Source organism: Vespula vulgaris, chromosome 19 (genome assembly GCF_905475345.1).
Source record: "Vespula vulgaris chromosome 19, iyVesVulg1.1, whole genome shotgun sequence".
NCBI lineage: Eukaryota > Metazoa > Arthropoda > Insecta > Hymenoptera > Vespidae > Vespula > Vespula vulgaris.
Window position 1 is genome coordinate 3,694,836 of NC_066604.1, and position 25,991 is coordinate 3,720,826.

General features: G+C 37.4%; 5 protein-coding genes across 5 annotated transcripts; 4 read left to right on the forward strand and 1 right to left on the reverse strand.

Moving 5' to 3' along the window:
• The first annotated feature begins 653 nt into the window (after positions 1–653).
• On the forward strand, positions 654–8,906 carry LOC127070880 (uncharacterized). Its single transcript, XM_051009424.1, has 7 exons — positions 654–1,507; positions 1,674–2,008; positions 5,108–5,816; positions 5,887–6,190; positions 7,079–7,292; positions 7,451–8,159; positions 8,219–8,906. The coding sequence occupies exons 1-7, from the start codon at positions 799–801 to the stop codon at positions 8,557–8,559; spliced, it is 3,321 nt and encodes a 1,106-aa protein (XP_050865381.1). The 5' UTR covers positions 654–798; the 3' UTR covers positions 8,560–8,906.
• A 1,037-nt stretch (positions 8,907–9,943) lies between these two features.
• Positions 9,944–15,743, forward strand: LOC127070881 (uncharacterized). Its single transcript, XM_051009425.1, has 9 exons — positions 9,944–10,694; positions 11,904–11,995; positions 12,062–12,139; positions 12,191–12,886; positions 12,952–13,244; positions 14,091–14,267; positions 14,482–14,962; positions 15,040–15,267; positions 15,332–15,743. The coding sequence occupies exons 1-9, from the start codon at positions 9,955–9,957 to the stop codon at positions 15,673–15,675; spliced, it is 3,129 nt and encodes a 1,042-aa protein (XP_050865382.1). The 5' UTR covers positions 9,944–9,954; the 3' UTR covers positions 15,676–15,743.
• LOC127070623 (odorant receptor Or2-like) lies at positions 12,499–13,365 on the forward strand. The gene is made up of 2 exons (XM_051008819.1): positions 12,499–12,897; positions 13,005–13,365. Exons 1-2 carry the CDS (start codon positions 12,559–12,561, stop codon positions 13,290–13,292), a joined length of 627 nt encoding a protein of 208 aa, XP_050864776.1. The 5' UTR covers positions 12,499–12,558; the 3' UTR covers positions 13,293–13,365.
• Positions 15,744–16,044: 301 nt separating the features above from the next.
• LOC127070610 (peroxisomal N(1)-acetyl-spermine/spermidine oxidase-like) lies at positions 16,045–18,891 on the forward strand. The gene is made up of 7 exons (XM_051008799.1): positions 16,045–16,314; positions 16,446–16,661; positions 16,859–17,209; positions 17,579–17,770; positions 17,839–18,164; positions 18,230–18,508; positions 18,586–18,891. Exons 1-7 carry the CDS (start codon positions 16,247–16,249, stop codon positions 18,753–18,755), a joined length of 1,602 nt encoding a protein of 533 aa, XP_050864756.1. The 5' UTR covers positions 16,045–16,246; the 3' UTR covers positions 18,756–18,891.
• Positions 18,892–18,897: 6 nt separating this feature from the next.
• LOC127070613 (aromatic-L-amino-acid decarboxylase) lies at positions 18,898–25,768 on the reverse strand. Its single transcript, XM_051008802.1, has 11 exons — positions 25,593–25,768; positions 23,186–23,277; positions 22,659–22,779; positions 22,302–22,415; positions 22,091–22,210; positions 21,879–22,008; positions 21,264–21,412; positions 21,078–21,189; positions 20,577–20,785; positions 20,298–20,498; positions 18,898–20,094 (listed from the first exon to the last, which is right to left on the reverse strand). The coding sequence occupies exons 2-11, from the start codon at positions 23,263–23,265 to the stop codon at positions 19,888–19,890; spliced, it is 1,443 nt and encodes a 480-aa protein (XP_050864759.1). The 5' UTR covers positions 23,266–23,277; positions 25,593–25,768; the 3' UTR covers positions 18,898–19,887.
• Between the last annotated feature and the right edge of the window lie 223 nt (positions 25,769–25,991).

The following is a 25,991-nucleotide window of genomic DNA, read 5'->3' on the forward strand; positions in this document are numbered from 1 at the left end:
TTTTCGAAGGACTAAGATCGTACTGGTTTCACGATACTCATACAAACGATGAGCTATGAAAAATTGATTAGTTTAACAACCGACTCACGTACTGCATCCATTTCCTTTTCCTTTCGTTATAGGTCTTTAAAAAGAATGAAAGGCTTCGAAAGTGAAGAAATATATATTTTCTACTTGTCAATTGTGACAAAAGTAAAGACCCGAGTGAAACATGATGATACAGTTATAGTATGCTCTTTAAAGGTGTGTCATTTGGCTTAATACGTACACGTACGTATACGTACACCTTCGAAAAGGAAAGAAAAGAAAATCTCACCTGAATAAATGATCAAAGCAGGTAGAACATAAAACTCGTCCTTTACGTTTCTATTTTCCGATATATCGAATACTCGAGTTAAAGAGAGAAGAAAGAAAACGGAGTTTCTTTATGCGAATCGATGTCTAAGATGAAGAGGAAGCCAGGTTGGAATGGAGAAACGATATATGCTTTGAACTTGTACAAGACATTTCTTGGATTAATCGGAGTTTGGCCTTTTGGCGTGGAAAATTTGTCGTCCAAGATACGCTGGTCCCTGGCTATGTTGATACAAGTTAGTAGATGCGTTAGCGATAAGAATTCAATACTTGAAATGCATTAATGTATGACCCAAACACATTGATTGACATTAATCGTATGATAAAGAATCTCATAACGATGAAAATTTGATCAACTTTCGCAATAGATCATAGAAAAATTTGGTGCCAGTCAACGTGTTAACTTTATATAAAAATTCTAAAGATCGTAATCCATATATTTAGATGAGTACGATAGGCAGTCAATCGTTAGAGGTTTATCGACATTGCGTAGATCTCGATGACACCATGGACGCATTTTTAATGGATCTATCGTCACTCGTCAGTATCTCAAAGTTGTTGCTGACGAGACTGAATTATCGACATACTCGATCCTTGCTATCTTCTATCGTCGAAGATCTCTCCATTTTGGAAGATTCGAATCAAAGGGAAATCGTGATGAGATATACCACCAGAGGAAGAATCGTTTCAGCTGCTATACTTTATTTGGGTTACGCATCTGGCATGAGCTTTGTTTTCAGAACTCTACCGCTTCATTACGTTCTGCCGCAAAAGATCGATCGAAATGAGACGTACGATGTAAAAGTAACCAGTTATTTCTTGTCAACTTATTGCGTTTTCGACGATCAATCAGGATTTTGGCGTGCTGCGATCCTTCTTCTTCAAACTATACAGATTTTTGTTAATGCTACCTCTCACTGTGGAAACGACGGCTTCTTTTTCGGTATTGCGATGCATCTCTGCGGTCAGTTCGAAGTACTCAGGATGAATTTTGCCAATTTGGGGAGCGAGGAAAATCTTTCTTGTAAAAAGATAGACGCACTTGTACGTAGACACTGTCATTTGATTCGTCTTGCTGATAACCTGGAAGAGGCATTTAACATGATAATACTGATACAATTGTTGATGAGTGCTTTACTTCTCTGCATCGAGGGTACGTTATCTTTCCATTTATTATTATTGTCGAATGGACTTTCGTTATCGTTTAAGGGAGAATCGTTCGCGTGAAAAGTACCATATACGTATACTTTATACATCCCTGCATATTCTATTTTTATAGAAATACATTGCGTTCGCGTGAAAACGAAATTATTTTCCAGGCTTTCAAATGTTGGTCTCGCTCGATGCAAACGACATCATTGCAACTACCAAACACGCTGTCCTAATCGTCACACTACTTGTCCAAATATTTATCTATTCTTACGCAGGTGACATGCTCGAATCGAAATCCGCCGATTTAATTCTCGGTGTTTACGATTCTCCGTGGTACACTTTCGACACGAGTGTCGTGAAAAATCTAGCCTTTGTCATTTTCTATGGTAAAATACCGCGCCAAGTGACAGCTGGCAAATTCGTTTCTATGAATTTTTTCACTTTCAAAGAAATTATCAAAGCTTCGGCTTCTTATATTTCCGTATTGAGAGTAGCGCTATACGAATGATGGTTTGTTATTTTCGCAGGATTAAAAATCGTTTCTATTTAACTTGTATTACTTTTATTAATACGACAGTGACACAGCAAAGTCAATCGTTTTATATTAGTTATAAAATCAATCGAAAATTATTATTGAGACTCTTGGAGATTAGATGGGGATTGATTGAATAGACTTACTTCTATTTCTATTTCTTTTATCATTGTCATTTTATTATATTTCCTTATAGGCAACATACCGTCTCTCCTTTGATTTTCTTCGGAGAATAATTCAGACTGATTTTTTAACAAACGATGAAAGAATAGATTAGAGATAACGACGAAGGAAGCTTCGATGTAACAATTAGCTCGAATGAGAACGATTCACAAATATTCGATGACGGCCCGTGTTCCAAGCAAAATGTTTCTACCTTTTCATTATATAGAATCTCATTACAGTCAGTAAGCGTCGGTCTTCGTATAAGCTGTAATTTCTAAGTGCAACAGGTGTGCGAGAGCATTGCCTAGAAATGTGTATGTAAGCGTACATATATACCTACTATTTGCAACATCTATGTTTTGCGAGAGTTTGTATAAATAAAAGATCAAAGAAAAACGAGACTTACTATTATTACCTTCGGTCGAGACGATGCCACGTGGTTTTGCGAATTTAGAGTTTATCTGCTTACGTGGAACATTCGGTTTATGACGATGAGTCTTGAGAAATGAAAATACGACGACATACCCGACGTTTCGACGTTCCAAACGAATATATTATACTTGGAACACTTGGCTTATGCTCCCTCGAAGAAAAGAGTCGAATCATTAATCCTATGGTATTTAACTGTTTCTTTGAAATAACATATGCGTTCGTCAAAAAGACGAGGTTTCTATTCTTGATAATGATTACGATACAGTTAAATTTTCGACTGGCAATCGTTGCTTTTATCCGATATCAATAAAAGCGAACCTTTCATAGACTTTGACGTTTATCGAATTAGTTTTCTTTCTTTCGCATTTCGACGAATACACGACGAAATTTATACTTTCGATTATTTTATGCACATCGATTATAATTGAGAAATATTTAAATAATGTTACATACAATCGCGAAATAGAGTCCGCGTCGGTCGCGATACGAAACTCATTTATTGTTTCTTAGATTCGAAAGCGTTCTTCATCGGCGTGCGGACCTCAACGAAGACTTAAAGTAAGTAATTTTATATTAAACATTTTCTGAATAATTTCAATGTTCTTTTTCTTTTTTTATAACATCGACACCAATAACCGTGCTTTTATTTTTTTTATTTCAGAACATCGTCGCAATCGTTCGTTCGTATATCAATGAGTTTTTAAAATCTTTTTTTTTCTAATTCTAAAAAAACATTAAAGTACTTGCGTATTATATTTTTAATCTTACTTCAATAAATAAACAGATGTAGTAAAATTCTAAAATAATTTCTTAAGAAGACGCAAAAAATTTTTATTTTTATTTCATTATTTATTATTCTTTTTTTTCTGATTAATTTGTATTAATACTTATTTATTAAAGCACTTGATAGAAGACCAGCCTTTGTTCGTGCGCTATTATTGACCGTCGGTGTACTTGTTTTCCTGCCTAGTAACTTATCGGCTTACCAACTTATCAATGATCCTCTATCGATATAAGTTCATTGATAAAGTAATATTAATAATTCATCGCGATTGCTGCCTTTTCTTTTGGAAATACAAACTAAATTTCTAAGATTCTAAACGATTTTAAACGAACTTGGACCAATTTCTTCTTTATCGATTGAGTCGTCGTTAAGAGAGACAACCATTTTGATCGATGATCGAAGATCATTCCTACTTCGATCTACTATGTCGCTAAATTTTGCCAAATAATTAAAATCTTTTTTAATTTTTTATAACAAGATTTTTGTAAATTTCGGTAAAACGATACATTTGAAAAAAATTGTATTTAACAAGTCACATTTCACAATCAACCACTACAGGTATTCACAAGTCATCTCTTATACTCTTTTCAGTCTCTGTATACATCGTTAATAGCATGGATTAATTTTTTGTTACAATTCTTTCTACTTCATAATTATACGGAATAATTATCCTGTTAGCTACACAAACACGATAAAAAAATATTTTCCATATCTCGCACCAATGTCATTTTAATATCGCACAACGCTTGGTCTTCTCCAGTGACAACTTGACGCGTCCGAGTTTGTTCAATGGACGATCTTCCTCGTGTGTGAAATTTTTATTAGTATACGAGAGAAAAATACCAATGATAGAAATATACCGAATTGGAAGAAAATAAATTTTGCTTACCTCAATATTACTCGAGACAAAAAAGATACTTACGCCGAACGACATAAAATTACGGCATTCATTCCTTCGATGTCTAACGTTCATAGGAACGAATGCCGTAAAAACATTACTCGATGATACCATAATTTAGATACGCGTATTGTCTATGCACCGGAAAATATTATCTGATATAAAATGATCTATAATGTTTCTAATGTTAGCTCTCACGCGAGGGGCCGTAGTTCGTTCGATTAGAATCGAATTACGAAGTTCGTGTGCACTTTCTCATGGCATTGCTCATCTTTAATTTAACTTATTCCTCAGGATCTTGCACGAGTAATACGCGAGCAAGTATGATCTATACACCTCGACGCGTTTACAAAAACTATCTCTTTCTATTTTATTTCTTTCTCCTTTATCTTTTCTTTTTTCATTTCTCTTTTATTTTCCTATGTCGTTTTCCAATCGTCGAGTCGACGCAAGTGCATAAGGAAAAATGAACATCGATGATGTCTGGACTATCGAATCCAATTATGCCTTAGGAATGTACAAATACATTACGTGGACGACTGGCACATGGCCGCTAGAAGAGGAAGGATTATTCGCGATGGTTCGCTTCGGCGTCTCTTTTGCATTGGAGGTACTATGACATTTTTCTAAGAACAGAGAATATTATCGTAAAGACGATAGTAGCGTTGTGATAGATCGTTGGCCTCTGTTAGATCGTTCTCCTGTAAAAAAAAAGATAGAAAGGTTACAAACATGCTTTAAACGTAATATCATCCGTTCTTGACTCTTCTTCTTCCATCGTCTACCACAGTTCGGTATACTCGTTTCTATTCTGATGGAAATTCGACTGAATTGTGGCACCGTCGACGAGACTCTGGATTTTTTTGGTTTGTCCGCGTCATCGGTGATCAGTCTAACCAAACTAATATTGATGAAGTTACATCAAAAGGATTTACGGAGGATCGTCCAGTCGGCACTGAAGGATTGGTCCACGTTCGTCGACGGATCTTCGGCAAAGGATATAATGTTGAAATATACAAATCGCGGCAAACTGGTATGCCGTATTCAGATGGGTCTCGGTCTGGTTATTATTACAACGATGATACTGGATGCTCTGCCAGCTTCGGAATCATCCCTTTCGGACAATAGCACGTCTAAGGAAGAGATCGTTAAACGAACGCCTCTTAAAATGATGTGCCTCTTCGGTAATATGTCAACGTCTACTTATTGGACAGTTTTCGTTTTACAGGGAGTTCAACTGTTGGATGCTGTATTCGTCGACTGTGGGCACGACGTTTTCTTCTTCGGGATTGCCATGCATATTTGCAGTCAATTCGATGCACTCAAGATATTTTGCGACGAATTAAACGTGGAAGACGAAGAGAATCGTATCGAGAAAATCAAAGAATTTATCGAGAGACATTCGCATGTCTTGGATCTTGCTCATCGACTCGGGAATACCTTCAATTATATTCTTTTGGTAATTTTAATGGGCAATGGGATACATATATGTTCAGCAGGTAATAAGTTTCTCAATTTTTTTTTGGTATGAGTGTATTCGCGACGTTAATGACATTTTCAATCTTATAGGGATACAAATGGTTGTGTTATCGAAACAAAACGACATAGTTTCTCTCCTTAAAGCAATTCTTTTGTTCAACATTCTTTTGGGACAACTTTTCCTTTACAGCTACGCTGGGGATTATCTGTCATCGTTGTCCAATAACGTCTGCCACTTAATTTACAATTGCCCCTGGTACGAATTCTCACCGAGTATTGTTCGGAATTTAAAGTTCATCATTATGAGAACGCAAATACCATTTCGTCTTAAAGCAGGAAGATTTTATGCTATGGACATAGAAAATTTCAAAAATATCCTAAAAGCATTTTTTTCGTATTTTTCCCTCTTACGAATAGTATTCATCGAGTGACAGTACGTATTTCGTTTGCATCGTACAAAGTGATCAATCGTTGTAAGTAATAAACATTGTTCTAATCAAGCTTAATAACTTATCGTCCACTACAATCCATTGTAACCTAATCGTATAGTTGAATGAAATCAATTCAACGAAAAGAAAAATATTATTTTTAATAGTATCTCTACGATATCATTAATAGGAAGTTTACTTTTCAAACTTACTTGATTTCTGATTCGTCTTTCCGATCTATCTTTTTTTAATTTCAAATCCCCTTTGCAACCTTGACGTATCTCTCGTATCTCTTCTTATCGGGCTCGAAATTCACTGTACGTAGCGCCGACAAAGTCTTCTACAGTAGACTGTAGAAGCTTTTCTATCGAGGACTGTCGAGACTGTTTTGATACGAAGCTCTACGCATGCTCGACATGTTTATTAGCAGGTATAAGTAAAATATATTCACCGTCGATAAAATGAATCGAAGAGGAGAGAGAAAGAGAGAGAGAGAGATAGTACATTTTTCTACTACAATATTACTCTACAAAATATTTACCAAGAAGACGTTTTTCAAAAATGACAGAGATGTGAATACCATAGAAAGGAAATTCGACCACGCTATAATTCAGTTACGCATATGGTATGAAAAATATAACCGAACGTAAAATTGTACGATATACTCTGTAATGTCGCTCACGCGAAAGGTCATAGTTTTTTGCATTAGACATGAATTACGAAGCTCGTGTGCATATTCCCATAGCTTTACTCATCGCCATCAATTACGTTTAACTTGTTCCTCGCGATCATGCGGTAATAATACATGCGACAGTTTGATCCGTACACTTTGATGAATTACGATGAAAACTTTCTCTTCTTTTATTCCGCGATATCATATCGAAAACATTGTATCGTGTTCTCGAAAGTCTATCAGCAAAAATGGATATGGAAGACGTTGTCTGGAATACTGACGCCACGTATGCTCTAGGAACGTATAAATTTATAACTTGGACTACTGGCACATGGCCTCTACAGGATGAAGGAATATTCGCGATGATTCGCTTCACTATTGCCTTCATCTTGGAGGTAGTACAGTACCTTTGCTTCAAAAAAATAACAAAGATCGTTGCAAACAAGACGTGCAAATTGTTATAGGTCGTAAAGGAAATTACAAATGTTTCAAGTGTATTAAAAATTTAGTGTCGTCTTGTCGTCTGTTTTTAACTCGTACGCTTTTACCACAGTTTAGCTTACTCGCTTCCGTTCTGTTGGAAATTCGGCTGAACTGCGGCAACACGGACAAGACGTTGGAGTTCTTTGGATTGACAGCAGGAATGACAACGGGCCTAACAAAATTAATTTTCGTCAAGTTACACCAAGAAGATTTACGGAAGATCCTTCTATCGGCAATTAAGGACTGGTCCTCGATCGCAAAAGATTCTTCGGCAAAGGAGATAATATGGAAATATACCCATCGGGGTAAGATGGTATGCCGCGTTCAAATGAGCTTGGGTCTGTTAATCATTGCATCAATGATAATGGATGCTGTGCCAACATCAGACTTCTCCCAGCAGGACAATATCACTTCGAGCGAAGAGAACCTTAGACAGATCCCACTCCGGACTACGTGTCTTTTCGGCAACATGTCAACGTCTACTTATTGGACAGTTTTCGTTTTACAGGGAGTCCAGTTATTGAATTCCATAGCTGTTAATATGGGAAACGATGTCTTCTTTTTTGCGATTGCCATGCATATTTGTGGTCAACTCGACGCACTCAGAATTTTTTGCGATGATTTCAAAGCGAACGACGAGAAGGACCGAGTTCTGAAGATTGAAAAATTTGTTCGTAGACACTCCCATCTTTTGGAACTTGCTCAACGACTCGAAAACACCTTCGCTAATATTCTTTTAGTGAATTTAATGACCGATGGATTGCACACTTGTTTAGCAGGTGAATTCGATTTTGATCATAAAACACTCTGCAACGTTAATATGATTTTCAATTTTTAGGAGTACAAATCCTTGCTATATCCAATAAAATCGACATTGTTCCTCTCACCAAAGTGAGCTCTGTGATCGTCATCATCTTGGCACAGCTCTTTTTATATAGTTATGCAGGTGATTACCTGTCATCGTTATTCCAGGATATTTGCCAAGTGATTTATAATTGTCCATGGTATGAATTCTCACCGAACAACGTTCGAAATTTGATGTTTATAATTATGAGAACGCATGTACCATTTCATCTTACGGCGGGAAGATTCTATACCATGGACATTGAGAATTTCAAGAACATTGTGAAAACATCCTTTTCCTTCTTTTCTCTCTTACGAATTGTATTTTCAGAGTGAACGCTACAACGATGTGAGTAATAAAATGTTGTTCTTCACATCTTGATTAATAGTTGTAATTTAAGTCGTGTCTTGGATTGCATTTCTTTTTTTTTCCTTTATAAACTTACCGCTATCAACGCTCGTAGCTGGCAGACTCCTCCAATGAAAATTAGTATGTCCAGTCAAGTCGATGGAAAGCATCTTACACGTTCGACATTTGTATCAGTGATTAGGAATGAGAAAAATATATCTACAATTGTAGAGTACATTGCAAGAAAAATATATTTCCTTATCTTCATATTACTCGAGAAAATACGATAAAAATGTTACTTAGGAAAACCTTCATAGTATCCGCAGGCATTGAAACTTCACTCGACACTATAATTCAGAAAAATATAACCCAGCCTAAAATAATGCGACATTGTCCATAATGTTGGCACGTAGACAAAAGCTCGTATTTTGTTACATCGGGCATAAATTACAGAGCTCGTGTACGTTTTCCTATAGCCTTACTCATCCCTAACAATTTCGTTTAGATCACGCACGAATAATACATGAGGTAGTTTGCTCCATACACGTAGATGCATTTGCTGAAAACTTTTTCTTCCACCTATACTTCTTTCTCTTTCTTTATTCTCTTGTATCGTATCGCGTACGTTGCGTCGTTACGAGTGGACCCGACAAAATGGCGAACGACGATGTAGTCTGGAATACCGACTCCGCCAATGCCTTACAAATGTACAAATATATAACTTGGTCGATCGGCACGTGGCCGCTACAAGATGAAGGAATATTCTCGGTGATTCGTTTTGGCATTGCTTTCGTCTTGGAGGTAGTACAACAATTTTCACTTAGCAAAAATAGAAAATATCGTTGCAAAGAATAAAGAGGCGTCGCTATAGATTGTCGATCTTTTTACATCGCTTCGCCATAGAAAAGAAAACACAAAGAAAAAGAGTATTACTACGATTACAAGTATTAAACGTAAACAACTTTTTGGTTCTTGGTGCGTATCACCTGTGGTTTCGACAGTTCGGTGCATTAGTTTCCGTTCTGATGGAAGTTCGGCTGAGTTGCGGGAGCACCGACGAGACTCTCGATTTCCTTGGAGCTGCAGCGTCAACGTTCTCCGGTTTGATGAAACTAACTTTCATCAAGTTGCACCGAGCGGATTTACAAAGAATTATTTTGTCCGCGCTGAAGGATTGGTCCTCGATCATTGCTATTTCTTCGGTGAAGGAGATAATGTTGAGGTATACGGAACGAGGCAAGTTGGTGTGCCGCGTACAGATGAGCTTCGCACTGATCATAATTTCAGCAATGATACTAGATGCTTTACCAAAATCAGAATTATCTGCGTCGGACAATGACACTTCGAGCGAAGATGTCGTTAAACGGATACCTTTAAGGACAATGTGCCTTTTTGGCAACATGTCAACGTCAATGCATTGGACAGTTTTCTTATTGCAAGCAGTGCAGATGTTGAATGCTGTTTTCGTCGATACTGGAAATGACGTTTTTTTCTTTGGAATCGCTATGCACATTTGCGGTCAGCTCGATTCACTCAAGATAGTTTACAACGAATTTAAAGAGTCGGATGAAGAGAATGGTGTTAAGAAAATCAAGGAATTCGTTGACAGGCACTCGCATCTGTTGGATCTTGCAGGATTACTCGAGAATACGTATAATAATATTCTTTTGGTAATTCTAATGACTAGTGGATTTCACATTTGTTTAGCAGGTAATAGTATTTTTTACTCCGACATGAAATTTTCACGAATGTCTCCGTGTTGTTTATCCAATTTTCAATTTTTAGGGATACAAATAATGTTGTTATCTAAACAAAACGATGTAGTTCCTCTTGTCAAAGCTATCGTAGCGTTTCTTATCGTTTTAGGACAACTTTTCCAATATAGTTACGTCGGGAATCATCTTTCATCATTATCGCAAGACATTTGTCAAGTGGTTTCTAATTGTCCTTGGTATGAATTCCCACCGAGTATCGTTCGAAATTTTGCGTTTATAATTATGAGAGCACACGTACCGTTGCTTCTCACGGCTGGAAGGTTCTATCCTATGGACATGGCGAGTTTCAAGAATATTTTAAAGGCTTCTTTTTCATATTTTTCTGTTTTACGAATCGCATTCGAAGAGTGATGCTACGTGTTCCATTTGTAACATAGAAAATGACGATCGCTGTAAGTAATAAAATTGATAGCAATTAAATATATCTACATCGCGTCTTCTCGAATTACTTATCAAAGTAATAATTCAATTTGTTCAAAGTGGATAAAATATTATTTAACACATCGATATTCGACGTTTTTCACGTTCAGGCATAATATCCCGACAACTTTGCCGAAACGAAAATGACGTTATCATAAAAAAAAAGTAAAAAGGGAATTACGATCGGCAGAATTTCTATTTAAGAAACCTATTCTTTTTCTATTGAGTAAACCTATTTTTAGCTATTTCTCTTTTCGTCTGAAATATCGAGACTCAGTTTGAAATCTCTAGTTATTAAACTCCAATTATTTTTTATGCAAGTAATCACGAATGAATATACATTTCACGAACGTAATGCATTTCATTAGTCACACTTCACTCAGTTACGAATAAATTCCACAAGCCACAATTTTTTACACTTAACATCTTTCACAAAAAACTACACATATCGTCGATGCAATTTGAACTACTAGTAATCGTAGTAATCGTATTTCAATATAGTTTTCATCATTTCACATGTCGTGTCAAAATGACACGAACGAATTATTCTTCAATAACATTTGATGCGTCCAGCAGCTTTAAAGGATGATACTCTTTACGCTCGACATTTTGTATTCGTAGGTAAATACAGAATGAACCTAGCATATCCATAATTATATAATTCATATGAAATAAATATTCATACCTGAATGTTACTTTAAAAAAATATTTACGAAGAGGATGCTCATCGCGAAAAACGTCAGAGGCGTCTGCCATATCTACCATCTGTTGGGACGAACGCTGCAGAAATTGTATTCGACGACGCTGTAATTCAGTTGCGCATATGGTATGAAAAATATAACCAAACCTAAAATTATACGATATAGTCTAATGTTACCGTTCAGGCAAAAGGTCGTAGTTCGTTGCATTCAGCAGAAATTACGATGCTCGTCTGCAATTTCCCATATCTTTACTATTCCCCATCAATTTCGTTTCGCGATCTTGTTCGAATAATATATGCGGCAGTTTGATGCATACGCTTTGTTGCATTTGATGAAAACTTCCTCTTCCTCTTTTATTTCTTTCTCTTCTCTTTTTTATTTACTCCTCTTCCTTTATTCTCTCGAATCGTATCGCGAGTGTCGTGTCGTCGCAAGTGCATCTGAAAAAATGAGCAGCGAGGATGTAATCTGGAATACCGACTCCACCAATGCACTATGGATATACAAATGTATAACTTGGGCAACCGGTACGTGGCCGCTGCAGGAGGAAGGAATATTTTCAACAATTCGTTTCGTCATCGCGTTCGTTTTAGGGGTACTGCAATACTTTTACTTACCAAGAATAGAGAATATCATCGTAAAGATGACAAGTGTTTTAAAAGTTACACCAGGTAGGTTGTAAATTATTTCTTGGTATTATCTATCACAGTTTGGTACACTAGTTTCCATTCTGATGGAAATCCGACTGAGTTGCGGTAGCGTCGACGAAACATTGGATTTTTTTGGAATTTCGCTTGCGACGGTGGCAGGTCTGACAAAGTTAATCTTCATCAAGTTGCATCGGAAGGATCTACGGAAGATTCTTTTGTCAGCACTGAATAACTGGTCCACTATCGTTGACAATTCCTCTGCAAAGAAGATCATGTTGAAATATAGCCAACGTGGCAAGCTTGTGGGCCGTACGCAGATGAGCTTCGCTTTTGTCATCATCACAGCTATTATACTGGACGCCATTCCTTCGCCGGAGGCTTCTCAGCAGGAGAATGCAACCTCGAGCGAAGAGCTCCCTCAACGAATACCTCTTCGAACTATGTGTACCTTTGGCAATATGTCTACATCTACTTATTGGACAGTCTTCGTTTTACAGTCGATTCAGCTATTCAACGCAGTACTCATTGAAAGTGGAAACGACGTTTTCTTCTTTGGGATTTCTATGCAGGTTTGCGGTCAACTCGACTCACTAAGAATCTTACTCGGAGAATTTAGACAGGAAAAGGAGGAGGATCGTGTTCGAGAAATCAGGGAATTCGTTGATAAGCACGCGCATTTGTTGGGCCTTGCCCGACGAATCGAGGACACTTTCACTAATGTTCTTTTAGTACTTTTAATGACCAATGGAATGCACATCTGTTTAACAGGTAACGGATTTGTATTTTTTAATCACGAATTTCTAATCGATCTTAATATAGTTTCTAATCTTTAGGGATACAAATATTGTTGCTGTCCAGACAAAATGACGTAGTTCCTCTCATCAAGGCTACCGTCGCGTTCGTTGTCATCCTGATACAACTTTTCTTGTACAGCTACGCCGGGGATTTTCTCTCGTCATTAACTCAAGATATTTATCATGTGATTTATAATTATCCTTGGTACGAATTGTCACCGAATAACGTTCGAAATTTGGTGTTCATAATTATGAGGGCACATAAACCTTTTCGCCTGAGAGCTGGAAGATTCTATCCTATGGATATAGACAGCTTCAAGAACATTTTGAAGGCATCTTTTTCCTATTTTTCCGTCTTACGAATTGTATTCGAAGAATGATCCATTTATAAGCAAGCAAGTGATTACTAGATAATAAAAATTCATAGTAGTTTACGATCACGAATTCGTTCGAAAAGCAAAAGATATGAACTGGTGAAGGAATGCGATTAAAATCATTCCTATTTTCAGCCGTTGTTGATAATAAACTATTATCTTTAATATCATTACTACTTTTATTATAATAATATATTATACTACAGTTTTAGGCAGATGCGGAAAGAGTATAAGAAGAACCTATGCGAAAGGAGGAAGGAACGTAGTTCCCATAAGCACTTTTACCTTCTGTTTTAATAAATTTTGAACAAACTCAATATAGTACATTAATTTCTTAATATCCAGTCGATGTTCTCTGTTCGATTTAAAAACAGTTATATTCACTTCCGAGAGATATCGAAATATTATTACGACATATAGTAGATTTTATATGGTAAAACGAACCTTGTTTAAATTCGACGCCGTCGCTTCTCACTTTCTTCTTTCCTTTCCATTTTTGTGAACAAATTTGTCAGCATTTTGAGTCCTTCGTTAAGCAGTATCAACCAACCGAACCTAACTCTTCGACGTTCGTAAGGTATCGCGACTTACAAGAACGTAATGGAAACGCTATCGGATCTTTCGAGACACAGTCGAAGCACTCGTGACGCATGCTCCGAGCAAAAAAAAATATAAGAAAAGGGTAGATAGCGTTCAGATTAAATAAGAAATGAGCCAGGAAATGTTTCTCGCTACCTAACTGCTCGTCTTGCATCTATTACGAAAGTAGTGTATGATCGTCGATAAAATGACGACGAATGATAGTGTTCAATCTGCACTGGGAGAGGCCATCAACCGAAAATGGAGAAAAAGCCGTGGAACGACGACATTGCGTACGCGATGACCTTTTACAAGTTCTTAACATTACCCACAGGTGTTTGGCCTCTTCAGGATTACAATTTCTTCGCGACTGTCCGATCCGTCGTAACAGTGAGTTTCCAGGTAAATCGTTTTTAAGTAATAATTGCAATTGAATATTTTCAAGTGATCATTTCATTGCATTCGTTACACGGGTGTGGGCATTTTTTGAGTCGTTCTGATATTGACTTGTGTCTGAACAATGACGTTCGTCATGTTTTTTTTTTAAGGAAAAAGATCTTTCGATGGATCGCTGAAAAAAAAAAGAAAAAAAAAATTCAAATTTCTTTCCTCACAGATCCTGATGATTGTATTTCAATGCAAAGAACTTCTTGCTGGTTGCAACAACAGCAATGCCAATTTGGACAGTCTAATGATAATCGCATGCAATATAATGGCAGTCATTAAGATCAGCTGTTATCGATTCCATTCTCGATATTTGATCGATAACTATGAAAAAGCTGTAAGGGATTACTCGCAAATCAAATCGTCGGAAGATCTTGGGATTATGAAAAAACACGCTTTCATCGGCAGAAGCTTATGTTCCAGCCTCATATGTTTCTCCTACGTTGCAACGTCGATCTTCATGATCGCGCCTTTCTTCATGGGCTCCATAGACACGATTATAAACGGTACGAGGACGAGTCTTCCCAAAACGTTGAGCTATCCGATGCCTTCCGACTGCACTTTGGGAAATTTCAATATTTCCATTACGCTATACTGCTTCATTTCTTTGTTGGATATCATGCTGTTGGTCAGTACGTGCAATGGCAATATCGGTAACGTATCTCTTTTATTTTGTCACTTTCAAAAATTATTTAGAGTCACATAGGAAAGTACGAGTTTCACTTTGAAGGTAACGATTGTCTTTTCTTTGGTATCACGCTACACGTCTGTGGGCAAGCCGAAATACTAAAGATCCAGTTTACACGATTTAAATTCGAGAAAGGGATGAAACGAGAGTTTAAAAATCTTTTATCGAGATACGGCGAATTGTTAACTTTGGCCAATTATCTCGTCGATACGATCAGCTTCGTTCTGATAGCACAGTTATTCGTCAGTTGCACACTCATCTGTATTGTAGGTAATTACGAGTACGTAATATGTTGCAGTTCGGTTACTTAATCGAAGATTTTTCTTTTTCTAAGGTTTCCAATGCATCATGGCTCTGCAGTATTCCGATATCTTCATGTTGGCCAAGTCGCTGACAGTGCTTAGCACTTTTTTGTTGCAACTACTCATATACAGTTACGTCGGAGAATACTTGAGAAATCAAATGGAGCAAGTTGGATATGCCGCTTACACAAGTGCATGGTATGATTTTCCGATATCTTGGAGGAAGGATTTGATCTTCCTTTTGATGAGATCTCAACAACTCGTTGAAATAGCGGCAGCTTATTTTTTCCCGGTTAACATGCGAACTTTCATGAGTATCGTCAAAACATCTCTCTCATACCTGTCGGTGCTACGCGTTATGCTACTACAAATTTAAACGATTTATGTGATAAAATGTGACAAGCAGGACGACCTGGTTACGAGTTAGAATGTTCTTAACATACCTGTTCCTCTTTCCCGTAATAAAATTATCTCTAGAGAATGCCTCTCTCCTTTTCTTACAATCACGACAATAAGGAGAATCGAATATAAAGTACGTGCTGCTAAAAGTACCGTTGCATAGTCCATGTGTGAAATAATCATAAGTGTGAAACATTCGTCTAAAAACATTTGAATCACGTATATAGCACATTTTCCTTCCTACGTCTTTTTATACTTTAAAACAATTTCAATTGTGTTACTCCATCGAGTATAATCTTTTGTCAAATTGATAATATTACATCGCTCGCTGACGAAGAATCTAAATGACAATACAAAAGCGTTCGAAATTTTGTTCGCGCACATTACATTTCTGTTTGTCTGTCTGTCTGTCTGTCTGCCTTTCTCTGTCTCTCTCTCTTTCTCATAGCAACGTTTCTACAACAAGAAATGTGTCTGTGACAACGTTCTAGTTTGGCTGAGGTTAGGAATCACCGCCTTTATGATAAATTTTTCGGTTACAGCGGTTTATGTCAAATGAAATGCGCTTTAAGAGGGCCGCTGTTCCGTTTTGGACTCTGCAACGAATTCTCATAAGGTAATTACTCGGCATTGATTTCTATGGAAATATAATATAATGACTCTACGATGGGATAATATTTGAAGGTAATACGTAAAAGTTCATATCGATTAATGATTCGAGATGAAACGATCACTCGGATTTTGCAGGCTACTGTCCAGTGCAAAGAACGGAGGCGATAAGAAAGAACCATGTGCGAAAGTGGCGAAATTCGAATCGTGCCAGTTGGATCCCTGTACGTTGGATCCGTGCAAACCAGAACCGAGTGTAATCATTATCGGGGCAGGAATGGCGGGACTGTCAGCAGCGCATCGTTTAGCGCAGTGCGGCCTGCAAAAATTTACGATACTGGAGGCAACGGATAGGTAAGACCCCGTCCACGACACGTCGGTTCCGAATCGTAATCTTCGGTGGTGATATGTAGCTTATACGTCGTAAACGGAGTAAGTACGTATCGTAACAATGAAAAGTAAGGTCCTGGATTCGAGAAGCAAAGGTTACCCGTACTCACATTCGATAGATTGCGAATCGACCGAGCTACGTGAGTCGTTTCAAATTTCAGGCCTGGCGGAAGAATTCACTCTTGCTGGTTGGGAGACGTCGTTGCTGAGATGGGAGCGACCTGGATAGAGGGTGGATGCGTGACGAATCCCGTTTTTACCCTAGCTGCCCAGGAAGGACTTTTAAAGGCGCCACTCTCTAGACCCGAACCGAATCATGGACTCTTCTGTACCAGCGACGGTCGAGCGATCGATCTACCGGTCAGCATCATTGCTTATCATACCTTCCGACAGATCGAACAACAAGCGGCGGCTCTCTTCTCTTTGGGTTGCGGTCGTACCCACGGTACGTTGCTGAATTTCATGGGCGTCAGAATACAGCAAGAGCTACACAATTTCCCGGAGGAGCAACGGTACAGTTGCGATGTACCTTCGTATATACAGGGTGGACCATTTTAATGGGGACACCTTGTATATCTTGTCTTGATCGTCAGTAATTAAGATCCATTCCTAGCAAGAACCTATCGCAGAGATCAGTTTGTCTCTGTCATTGTCTTCACCCTCTCACCGACGAGTACCGTCGTTCAGCTAACTGAGCGAGCTAAGGGATTCAGGTGTTCCTATTTAAATACTCCACCAATGTATGTAGATATTTAGGCTAAACATCCACCTTAGATGTTACCTCGGCGTATTATGACGAACCTAATGACGTATTAATCCTAAAGGCTTAGTCATTGCCCGCGCCGTGAGAAAAATTCGTTCCCTTCGTTCTCGTATTTCAGATACGACGCGGCTAGGGTAATGTACGGTCTAACCAACTTCATCAGATGCCGCTGCGGTGACGATCTTTCTCTGGTCTCAGCCGATCAGTTTGGTAGCTACATAGAGATACCCGGTGGAAACGTAAGAGTACCTCTTGGATATGTCGGCGTTTTAGCACCGTTGCTCAGAGATTTGCCGAGCTGTTGCCTCAAGTAAATTTTAATTCAAAAAATCGATCGGTCGCGGCCACCTCTTTCTTTCCCTTTCTTCTTTTCTTCAGATACTGCAAACCAGTGAGTTCCATCAGATGGGGCGTCGTCGACGACTCCTGTCCTCGCGCTATGGTAAAGTGTTGCGACGGGGACGAATATCCAGCCGACTATGTCATCGTAACTCTGTCTCTTGGCGTGCTGAAGCATCAACACGACAAGCTTTTTTGTCCTGCTTTACCACCTGAGAAAATTGACGCTATCACGAAACTCGGGTATGGTTACGTTAACAAGATATTTCTCGAGTATGCCAGACCTTTTTGGGTTTGGCGAGAAGGTGGGATCAAGTTGGCCTGGTCTGCCGACGAGTTAGCGGACAGATGCGACTGGGTTAAAGGTTGTCTCGCGATTCTTCCCGATTCTTTTTGATCTTTGAACGAAAAGATAGCTTTCGACTTTTAGGTATATCTTTCATCGAAGAACTCCCATGTTCGCAACATGTATTATGCGCTTGGATTTGCGGCCGAGAAGCCGCAGAAATGGAACTATGTTCCGACGAAGAAATAGTCGATTCTATAACGCGTTTGCTACGGCAGTTCACCGGTGATCCAACCTTACCATATCCAGCTAATATCCTCAGGAGCAAGTGGTGTTCGGACCAATATTTTGCTGGTTCGTACAGTTACATGGCCATGAATAGCACGGTCAACAATCAGTGTCATCTAGCCACTCCTATCCCAGGTACTCATAATCCTCCATAAGTTCCGTCGAATTTTCTTCTCAGAAGCAAGATACAGATTTTTCCATTCTTTATCCAGGTACATGCGAACCGGTTCCGCCGATTCTTTTCTTCGCTGGAGAAGCAACGATCCCGGGACATTACAGTACCGTGCATGGTGCCAGACTTAGCGGAATACGCGAAGCCGAACGAATAATTCAATTGACGAAAAGATATGGTGGTCCTCCTCAAAATTATCCGAATAAATAGTGAATGTACTTGTCCTCTTTTTATAGCCTATATTATCAAATCAGTATATTTGTATACTTGTATATTTATATTCCAGTAAATTTTGTTTTAAGAATTTTTACCAGATGGAACGATACGGATCAATCACATTATTAAATGCAGATGACATAAACAGCATATATTTCAATAATTATTTGATAACAATGATAAAACAGATTTCGTTAATAGTAATATGGACACGAACGAGGAAGCACGTTCAATTTTTATTATATTCCAGTGGTCCCCATCAACGAATATAATTTAAATCATTACCATGAGTGGCAACATTTCGAATATGCTCTATAAATAAGTTTTCGCTATCAAACGACAATTGCTAGCTTGATAACCTTTGATAAAACTTAATTTACAAGCTCTCGCGAGGAATAATCTAGCTACTCGTTGAGCCGGTCTACCAGCTCTAACTTATTTCTACGTCTATCGTTGTTCTAACCTCGGTGCTACATTTTAACGAGTGTTAAGTTTGTGACACATCGAATGATTTTATATTTCTAAACGATGTCTAATACATTACACACGACATATATTGCATATTAAATATTTCGATAGGCAAAAACACACAATCAACTTCGTAATAGATTATTGGAACGGTAATAAATTATAATAACGTATAGTTACCTCTCCGAGCTAAACTCGTTACCGCGATCATATTCGACACTCTCCTACGTACGTCGCATAACTTAATTATTTATAACACGTAACGTAATTAACTTATAATCAACGATATGTGAATATTACTATACTATGGCAAATTATGCGCAAACGTATCAAAAAATATCGATAGGAACTGTTGATGAAAACATTCGACTTCGTCGCACTGATCTCCGTTAATTCAAAAATGATCGAACTGTTCCGCAAAAATCTTGGTTGTAATATAAACGAGGATCGGTTAAAACGATAGTGTTAAATTATTGAAATATTCGATTGAATCAATTTCGGGTGAAGATTATACGAACGATTTTGGAAAAGAAACGAATTTCTAAGGAGAACAGTATCTGCGAGTCAAGATGACTTCTACGAAGAAGAAATAAAATTATGATTGATTACAAGTCGCTGGCGCAAGCGATCTGCAACCACGAGCTATTTGAGCGCGCCATCACTTGGAAACCGAATGCTCTTCCAATACTTCATCGGCTCTCTGCTTAATCTCCTTCCACGAGTAGAGTATATCGCTGCTCTCGCTCATCCGCGAGCATATTGCTAAACGAAGAAAATATACGTCGTTTATCTTCGATGGAACCAGATGAATATTTCCAGCGCCGTTTATTCTCTTCAGGAGAGCTTCGTTCACGTCGTTGGATGCCTGTTGTCATCCAATCGTTTAATTAATCTTATGGTATTAACAATAAGTACTAAGTGTAACATATGTTTTTAGATCTCAAACTATGTTTCAACGATCGGCTTTGAAAAATTAAAAAAACTCGTTGAGTCTAATGCTGGTACAAATGCAATACTATCAGGTGGTATAAACGGAAGTTTTGTGTGAAGTTCGTTGAAAAAATTTACCTTCAATCTAAAGCAAACTAATCCAAGAATAACTTCAGCAACGATCTCGAAACGGGAATCCGAGAGAACAAGTGCTTCGAATTCATGAGCTTGAGCAATGTGAGACCTGATATATTTCTGCAGATTTTCCACCCCATAAATTCTTAGAACGAACCAGAGTTTAAGTGCTCGGAATCTACGACCGAGTGGAATTTGCCAATGCTGAAAGAAATAAATTCAATTAAAAAAAAAAAAAGAAAGAAGAAATGTTCAGATAGACGGAGGATAGTGTATATTTACTCTATAGTCCGGAGCTGATCCTTGCATATCGTGTTGCAGGTACAATGGATCGACATTAAACGTGTTAATGACGAAAGTTGGATCTTTAAACCACATGGTGGAACAGTCGAAGTTAACCAACATCCATTTGTGCGGATTAAAATTAAACGAATCAGCTTTTTCGATACCCTTCATCAAATAACGAAACTCCGGACAAATGAAAGCGGAACCTAAATGGAAAACGATCGTTATTTCGAGGTAAAATTAATTTCGGTCTTGTTCTACCGACTATTATTCGTATATCGTGGACAACCGTTCATAGATATATTCAGATATTTTTTTAAATCGTATAAAAATTGATTTCTTCTAAAGCGAACAAAGAGATCTAAAACGTGAGCCTAGAACTTAACAGAAAATGCTTTCTTTTTTTTTATGAAAAGGTATTATAAAAAAAAAATACATTAAAACGCGTTAAAACGTATAGATGAATTTTACAAAGGGATTACATTTTTTCGAAATTACCTGCATATGCGGCGTCTACGTGCAACCAGACAGACTCACGATTAGCTACTGGACCTAATTCGTCTAAACGATCGAAAGCACAAGAACTTGTTGTTCCTAAGGTAACGACGACCTGTAAAAAAACAAAGACAAAGATATCCAAATGATTCAATTTTTATAAAAATCGATTCTCCTAAAGAAACTCACGTAAAACGGGATAAGTCCTTTCTCCTTGTCTTCGCGAATAGCCTCTGCTAAAGTCTCACCCCGTAGTTTGTTTTTTGAATCGACCTTCAATAGACGGAATTTTACGCCACCGAGAAGACCAGCTCGTTCGACCGAACTATGTGCTTGACCTAAACGATTATCAAATTTGTGTAAAAATTTTTTTTTAATTGACCGAAGAAATTTATTACATCTATTTTAATTCTTATTCATTAGAATTTCTACGGATAAATGCTTTTCTACAAAGGAGACTTTTTATAGAATCCTAATATTATGTAATTCGAGATGGCTAGTGAAAACGAGAATATGAGGTTTGCGTTGGAAATAGTCCAGCGAGAAGGTTCGACTGGAATATCTCGGCTAGAGTGGTTATTATAGGTTGCCATGGTGACAAAGTGCCGTTTGATGAAGTGTTTCAACCCCATACACGCCCTTGTCAAGCTACTTCATCATCCCTCCCACACCTCTCTCTCTCTCTCCCTCTCTACCTTTGTGCGAATTGTGTTGAGCCATTGTCGTTGAAAGCATAAAAGCATCATTTTTAATCACGATTAATATTCCCGGAAAATGTCAAAAGTAATATCGAATGAAACCTACAGGAACCGTAAGCCATCATTTTCCCGATGATCTCGTTGTCGGTCCATTCAGGATGCTGCTCCTTAACTTCCTTAATTTTCTTAGCTTTCGCTCCGAGTAAAGCGACTAGAGTTGCCTCGCTTGCAGTTCCCTGTGTTGGACGATAAAACTTCGTAAAGGGATTTCATTCTAATACGATTATCCTTTTCGAAAGAGATAAGAAAAGGATTTACCTGAATAACACCACCACCTTTGCCACCGCTACAAGCTAAAAATTCTTTTGGTAAATCCAACATTTGTCCTAACCAATCGAGCATTGTCACTTCTAATTCGGTACAAGCTGGGCTAGCCATCTGAAGGAGCAAAAAATAGAACATTCGAAATTGCTAGAGGAACGAAAGTCGTTCGAATTACGATCGAACAATGACCTATTGCAAAACCTACCCACGTAAATCCAATGCACGCAATAGCTCCGCTCAGCATGTCTGCAACAATAGCTGGATACGATTGAGCAGTGGGGAAATAAGCGTGAAATTTCGGACTGTGCCAATGAGTTACCTATAATGAATGGAAATATAAAAAATGACTATTCAATATTTTAATCGATCTTTCGATCGAAGAGAAACTGTGTCGATATATAAATTTATTTCATTTTTATTTTACGATCGGATTAAATATATTTCACGTTTGAAAATTCTGTTCGAATTGATTTTTTAATTTTCATCCTCAAACGACGATACGTGAGACGTGGGTTAACCAAAAAAAAGAAAAAAGAAGAGAGAAAAAAATTATTTCACTTACTCCTGGCATGATCACTCGTTCTATGTCACTCATTATATCCTCCCATTTTTCCGCAGTACGAGGAGCTTCCGACGGTAAAAGTGGTTTCATGTATCCCGGTTCGATCGTCGGCAAAACCCTCCTAAAATAATTTATAAAAGAATTTTATTCGAGAGAATAAAAAATCTCTCTTTATCCTTTTCCTACGCTCGTGATCGTTAGAAACTATTCGATTCTCGACCGTGTTTTTCAAGGTCTCCTTTCAAATCACATTTGATTGTGAAATCCAGTTAACGTTGCATGCGTATTGATCCGGTTTTATACTCTATCTTACCTTATAAATTGATGAATAATAAATGTGTGATGAATATACATATATACGAGATATTTTTTATCTACCATTAGAATTTCCGTTGTTATCGATTATATTTTGCAATTGATCAAGGACTCTCAAGCTTCCGTAAAATGTCATGGGCGATAAAAAAACGCGGATAACGAAGATAAAAAAATCGAATATTAAGATTTTTTCTGTTAGGAATAAAACCAACCTTTCTCTGATATTTTCCAAATAATTAGTGATGTATTCTATCATTTCTTTGGCGAATTTCTTAAAGTCCTCGGCTTCCATTCTTGGGTATTCCTGTAAAAGAATTTTAACGAATTCTAGTTGAAAGAAATTTACATTTTTAACGAAATTTAGATTATTAACTCAATTTCATTATTCCGAGTTTAATATATATATTAAAACATATTTGAAAACATTATCGTTACATTCTTTATTTCTTCTAACTTGAATGAAAATGTATTACATTCTATTCCCTCTTTGTGTCTCTCGACTTTCGTAATCTCTACCTTGAATCCTATAAATAAAAAAAGGACGAAAAAGTGATCGATAGAAGAATGCGAAATGAAAGTTTCGATATTCGTCGATACACATGGATCGTGGATCAACGTTCGGAGAGCCTTCGTATTATACTTTATCCCTCTTTCTTCCTATTTCTCCTACTCTCTCTCTGCTTTTTTATCTCTTTTTTCTCCCACACTAGGAACACGAGTCGACCATATACGACAATCATAATTTGCAAGTGAGTGACGATGATCTGTTGGCTTAAGAAATGTTACAGGAGGTAGTGACATGTGCGTCGGACAAAGCGAGTAGGTATTGTAATGAATGGATGGATGGTTTGAAGGACGGAAGTATGAAAGAAAGTATAAAGCAGTGTGCATATATACATATATATATATATACATACGTACATATGTACATATATATAAAGAGAAGTTACATACATACGTATATATTAGAACGTATTCAATCATTCCATCGTAAAAAAAGTAAGAGTAGTTCTTAGTCCTTGTCTATCTCGTGACCATGACTCATTTTTATGAAGTAACTTTCCTTCGACTCGTTCTACGTCTTAAGATCTCAGACTTCGCTTATAGCAAAAGTCACAAGTTGCAACGATGCGACTGCGTCCTTTTGCAATTGCGTCCTCTAACAACATCCTTTTGTAAACGATCAGAAAGTTAAAAAAAAGAAAACTAATTAATAGCTAAGCGATGCTATCGTTTACAAGTATAATTTTCATCACGTTTTCTTAATTATAGTCTCGATATTTTGTTAGAGATACGTTTAAAGTGATTCATCGTAGATCGGGAATTTTTCGGATCGGAATTTGACTTCGTTGGAATCGTGACGTCAGTGACAGGACTCGAGCAATCGAGGAAAGCAAAGTTAGCGGGAATTACCGACGCAAAGAGGAAAACAAAAGTATAGGGTCTTTCCTCGTGGAATTTCCTTCAAGGTAACAAATAACGATTTACGTTCGACTGACTCGTGTAATCTCATTAGAGATCTCAAACATTTCTATTACAACGAAAATTATTTATCTAACGATCGATACTTTTTTAATTTTTTATTTTTAAACTGTCCACTCAAAAACTGTTATTTTTTTTCTATAAATTTCATTCTTTTAAATGTCAAAAGTAAAAATTTCATTCCTTTATGTAGTACGCTTCTAGATATTCACTTATCTTTGCATTACTCAATAGCTATTGCTCAACTTGGCTAGATTCAAGTTTCTACGAGCGCAAGAAGTAACTACACAAACGTATGTTTTTAGTTCTTGCGATCTCTAATTGATTGAAAATGTTTTCGATGTTTATTCAATGACGATTCGATCGAATCGCTGTATAATTATTGGTGCAAATATTCGAAGGGATTATTTTTATTCATTTATCACTACTTTTGATTCTATCAAATAGCGTTAGGATGTGCAATTGAAACTCGAAAATTTAATATTTTATTTACGATTTACTCGATGTTTTCAAACGTTGCATAAAATAAATGATATCGAAGTATCGTTATCGTTATTTCGAAACTCGGCATAGTTCGACAAATCGATTTGTTACACATTAACATCCGTATACGGTTTTATAAAGCGACCTATGAAAAATCATGATCGAGGACACACTGTATAAATCAACACGCGAGATCTCACGAGTAATCACTCAATAACGGTCGACGAACGAAGCGATTACCGCACAATCACTTTTTACGATCGAACGATGAATCGATGATGTAATTCTTTAAGAAAGTGATCCCGAATGATATCAGGTGGAAAAGTTTACATACTTAAGATATCAAACAAAGATTAATGTTTGTGTTTAATATGTTTAATACTCGATGAGGATGATAGAGTCACGTTTAATATGCAACAAAAAGTAATAGTTACTAAACTACTAATAACTTTCGTTCATTAGCTGATTGGTCGAGAATAAATTGCGTAGTAGTATAACTAATATTAACAAATAACGTTTGAACTATGAATGATTCATTTCTTTCTAACCGGTTATATTAGATCAGGGAATAATCGTGACACTTACTAATTTATACTAGTTTAATTGGAAATGATTGATAAACGAATAATAAAAATCAATGTTTGTTAAACTTACTTAAAATCGTGATAACACGTGTGCGCTGTCGTTCGAAGATAATATCGTCAATTCGAGAACAATCTTAAGAGAAGATAAGAGTAGATAGAAGTGCTACGGCAAAGAGTACTCGCGAGTCGTTGTCGCATGGAATTGTCAGCCCATCGTTAGCCGACGTGCTCTTTATGTAGCACCCCACCCCTCGAACTCGACGAAAACGGCGAGAGCGTTGAAAGCGCTTTTCGAGCACGAGACCTTTCCACCAATCGAATGGCTTTGCACGGGGATATACCCTTGCCATGCCCCTGGCCATCCTGTGCCTCCCTCCTCCATTCCATCTCTTCGAGATCGATAACGAAAACGAAATCGATACAATCGTCTTCCTCCTTTTCCTCTTTCTCTACTTACGTTATAGTCAAT

Excerpts from the sequence above, each read along its gene's own strand:
- LOC127070880 (XM_051009424.1), top strand. The coding sequence starts at position 799 with ATGAGTACGATAGGCAGTCAATCGTTAGAGGTTTATCGACATTGCGTA. Across the intron at positions 1,508-1,673 it reads TTTACTTCTCTGCATCGAGG|GCTTTCAAATGTTGGTCTCG; the intron begins GTACGTTATCTT and ends ATTATTTTCCAG. Across the intron at positions 7,293-7,450 it reads CTATTGCCTTCATCTTGGAG|TTTAGCTTACTCGCTTCCGT; the intron begins GTAGTACAGTAC and ends CTTTTACCACAG.
- LOC127070881 (XM_051009425.1), top strand. The coding sequence starts at position 9,955 with ATGTGCCTTTTTGGCAACATGTCAACGTCAATGCATTGGACAGTTTTC. Across the intron at positions 12,140-12,190 it reads TGTTTTAAAAGTTACACCAG|TTTCCATTCTGATGGAAATC; the intron begins GTAGGTTGTAAA and ends TTGGTACACTAG. Across the intron at positions 15,268-15,331 it reads CACACTCATCTGTATTGTAG|GTTTCCAATGCATCATGGCT; the intron begins GTAATTACGAGT and ends TCTTTTTCTAAG.
- LOC127070623 (XM_051008819.1), top strand. The coding sequence starts at position 12,559 with ATGTGTACCTTTGGCAATATGTCTACATCTACTTATTGGACAGTCTTC. Across the intron at positions 12,898-13,004 it reads GTTTAACAGGTAACGGATTT|GCTACCGTCGCGTTCGTTGT; the intron begins GTATTTTTTAAT and ends CCTCTCATCAAG.
- LOC127070610 (XM_051008799.1), top strand. The coding sequence starts at position 16,247 with ATGTCAAATGAAATGCGCTTTAAGAGGGCCGCTGTTCCGTTTTGGACT. Across the intron at positions 16,315-16,445 it reads CTGCAACGAATTCTCATAAG|GCTACTGTCCAGTGCAAAGA; the intron begins GTAATTACTCGG and ends CGGATTTTGCAG. Across the intron at positions 16,662-16,858 it reads ATACTGGAGGCAACGGATAG|GCCTGGCGGAAGAATTCACT; the intron begins GTAAGACCCCGT and ends TTCAAATTTCAG.
- LOC127070613 (XM_051008802.1), bottom strand. The coding sequence starts at position 23,265 with ATGGAAGCCGAGGACTTTAAGAAATTCGCCAAAGAAATGATAGAATAC. Across the intron at positions 21,413-21,878 it reads AATGATGGCTTACGGTTCCT|GTCAAGCACATAGTTCGGTC; the intron begins GTAGGTTTCATT and ends ATAATCGTTTAG. Across the intron at positions 20,786-21,077 it reads CGTAGACGCCGCATATGCAG|GTTCCGCTTTCATTTGTCCG; the intron begins GTAATTTCGAAA and ends TTTTCCATTTAG.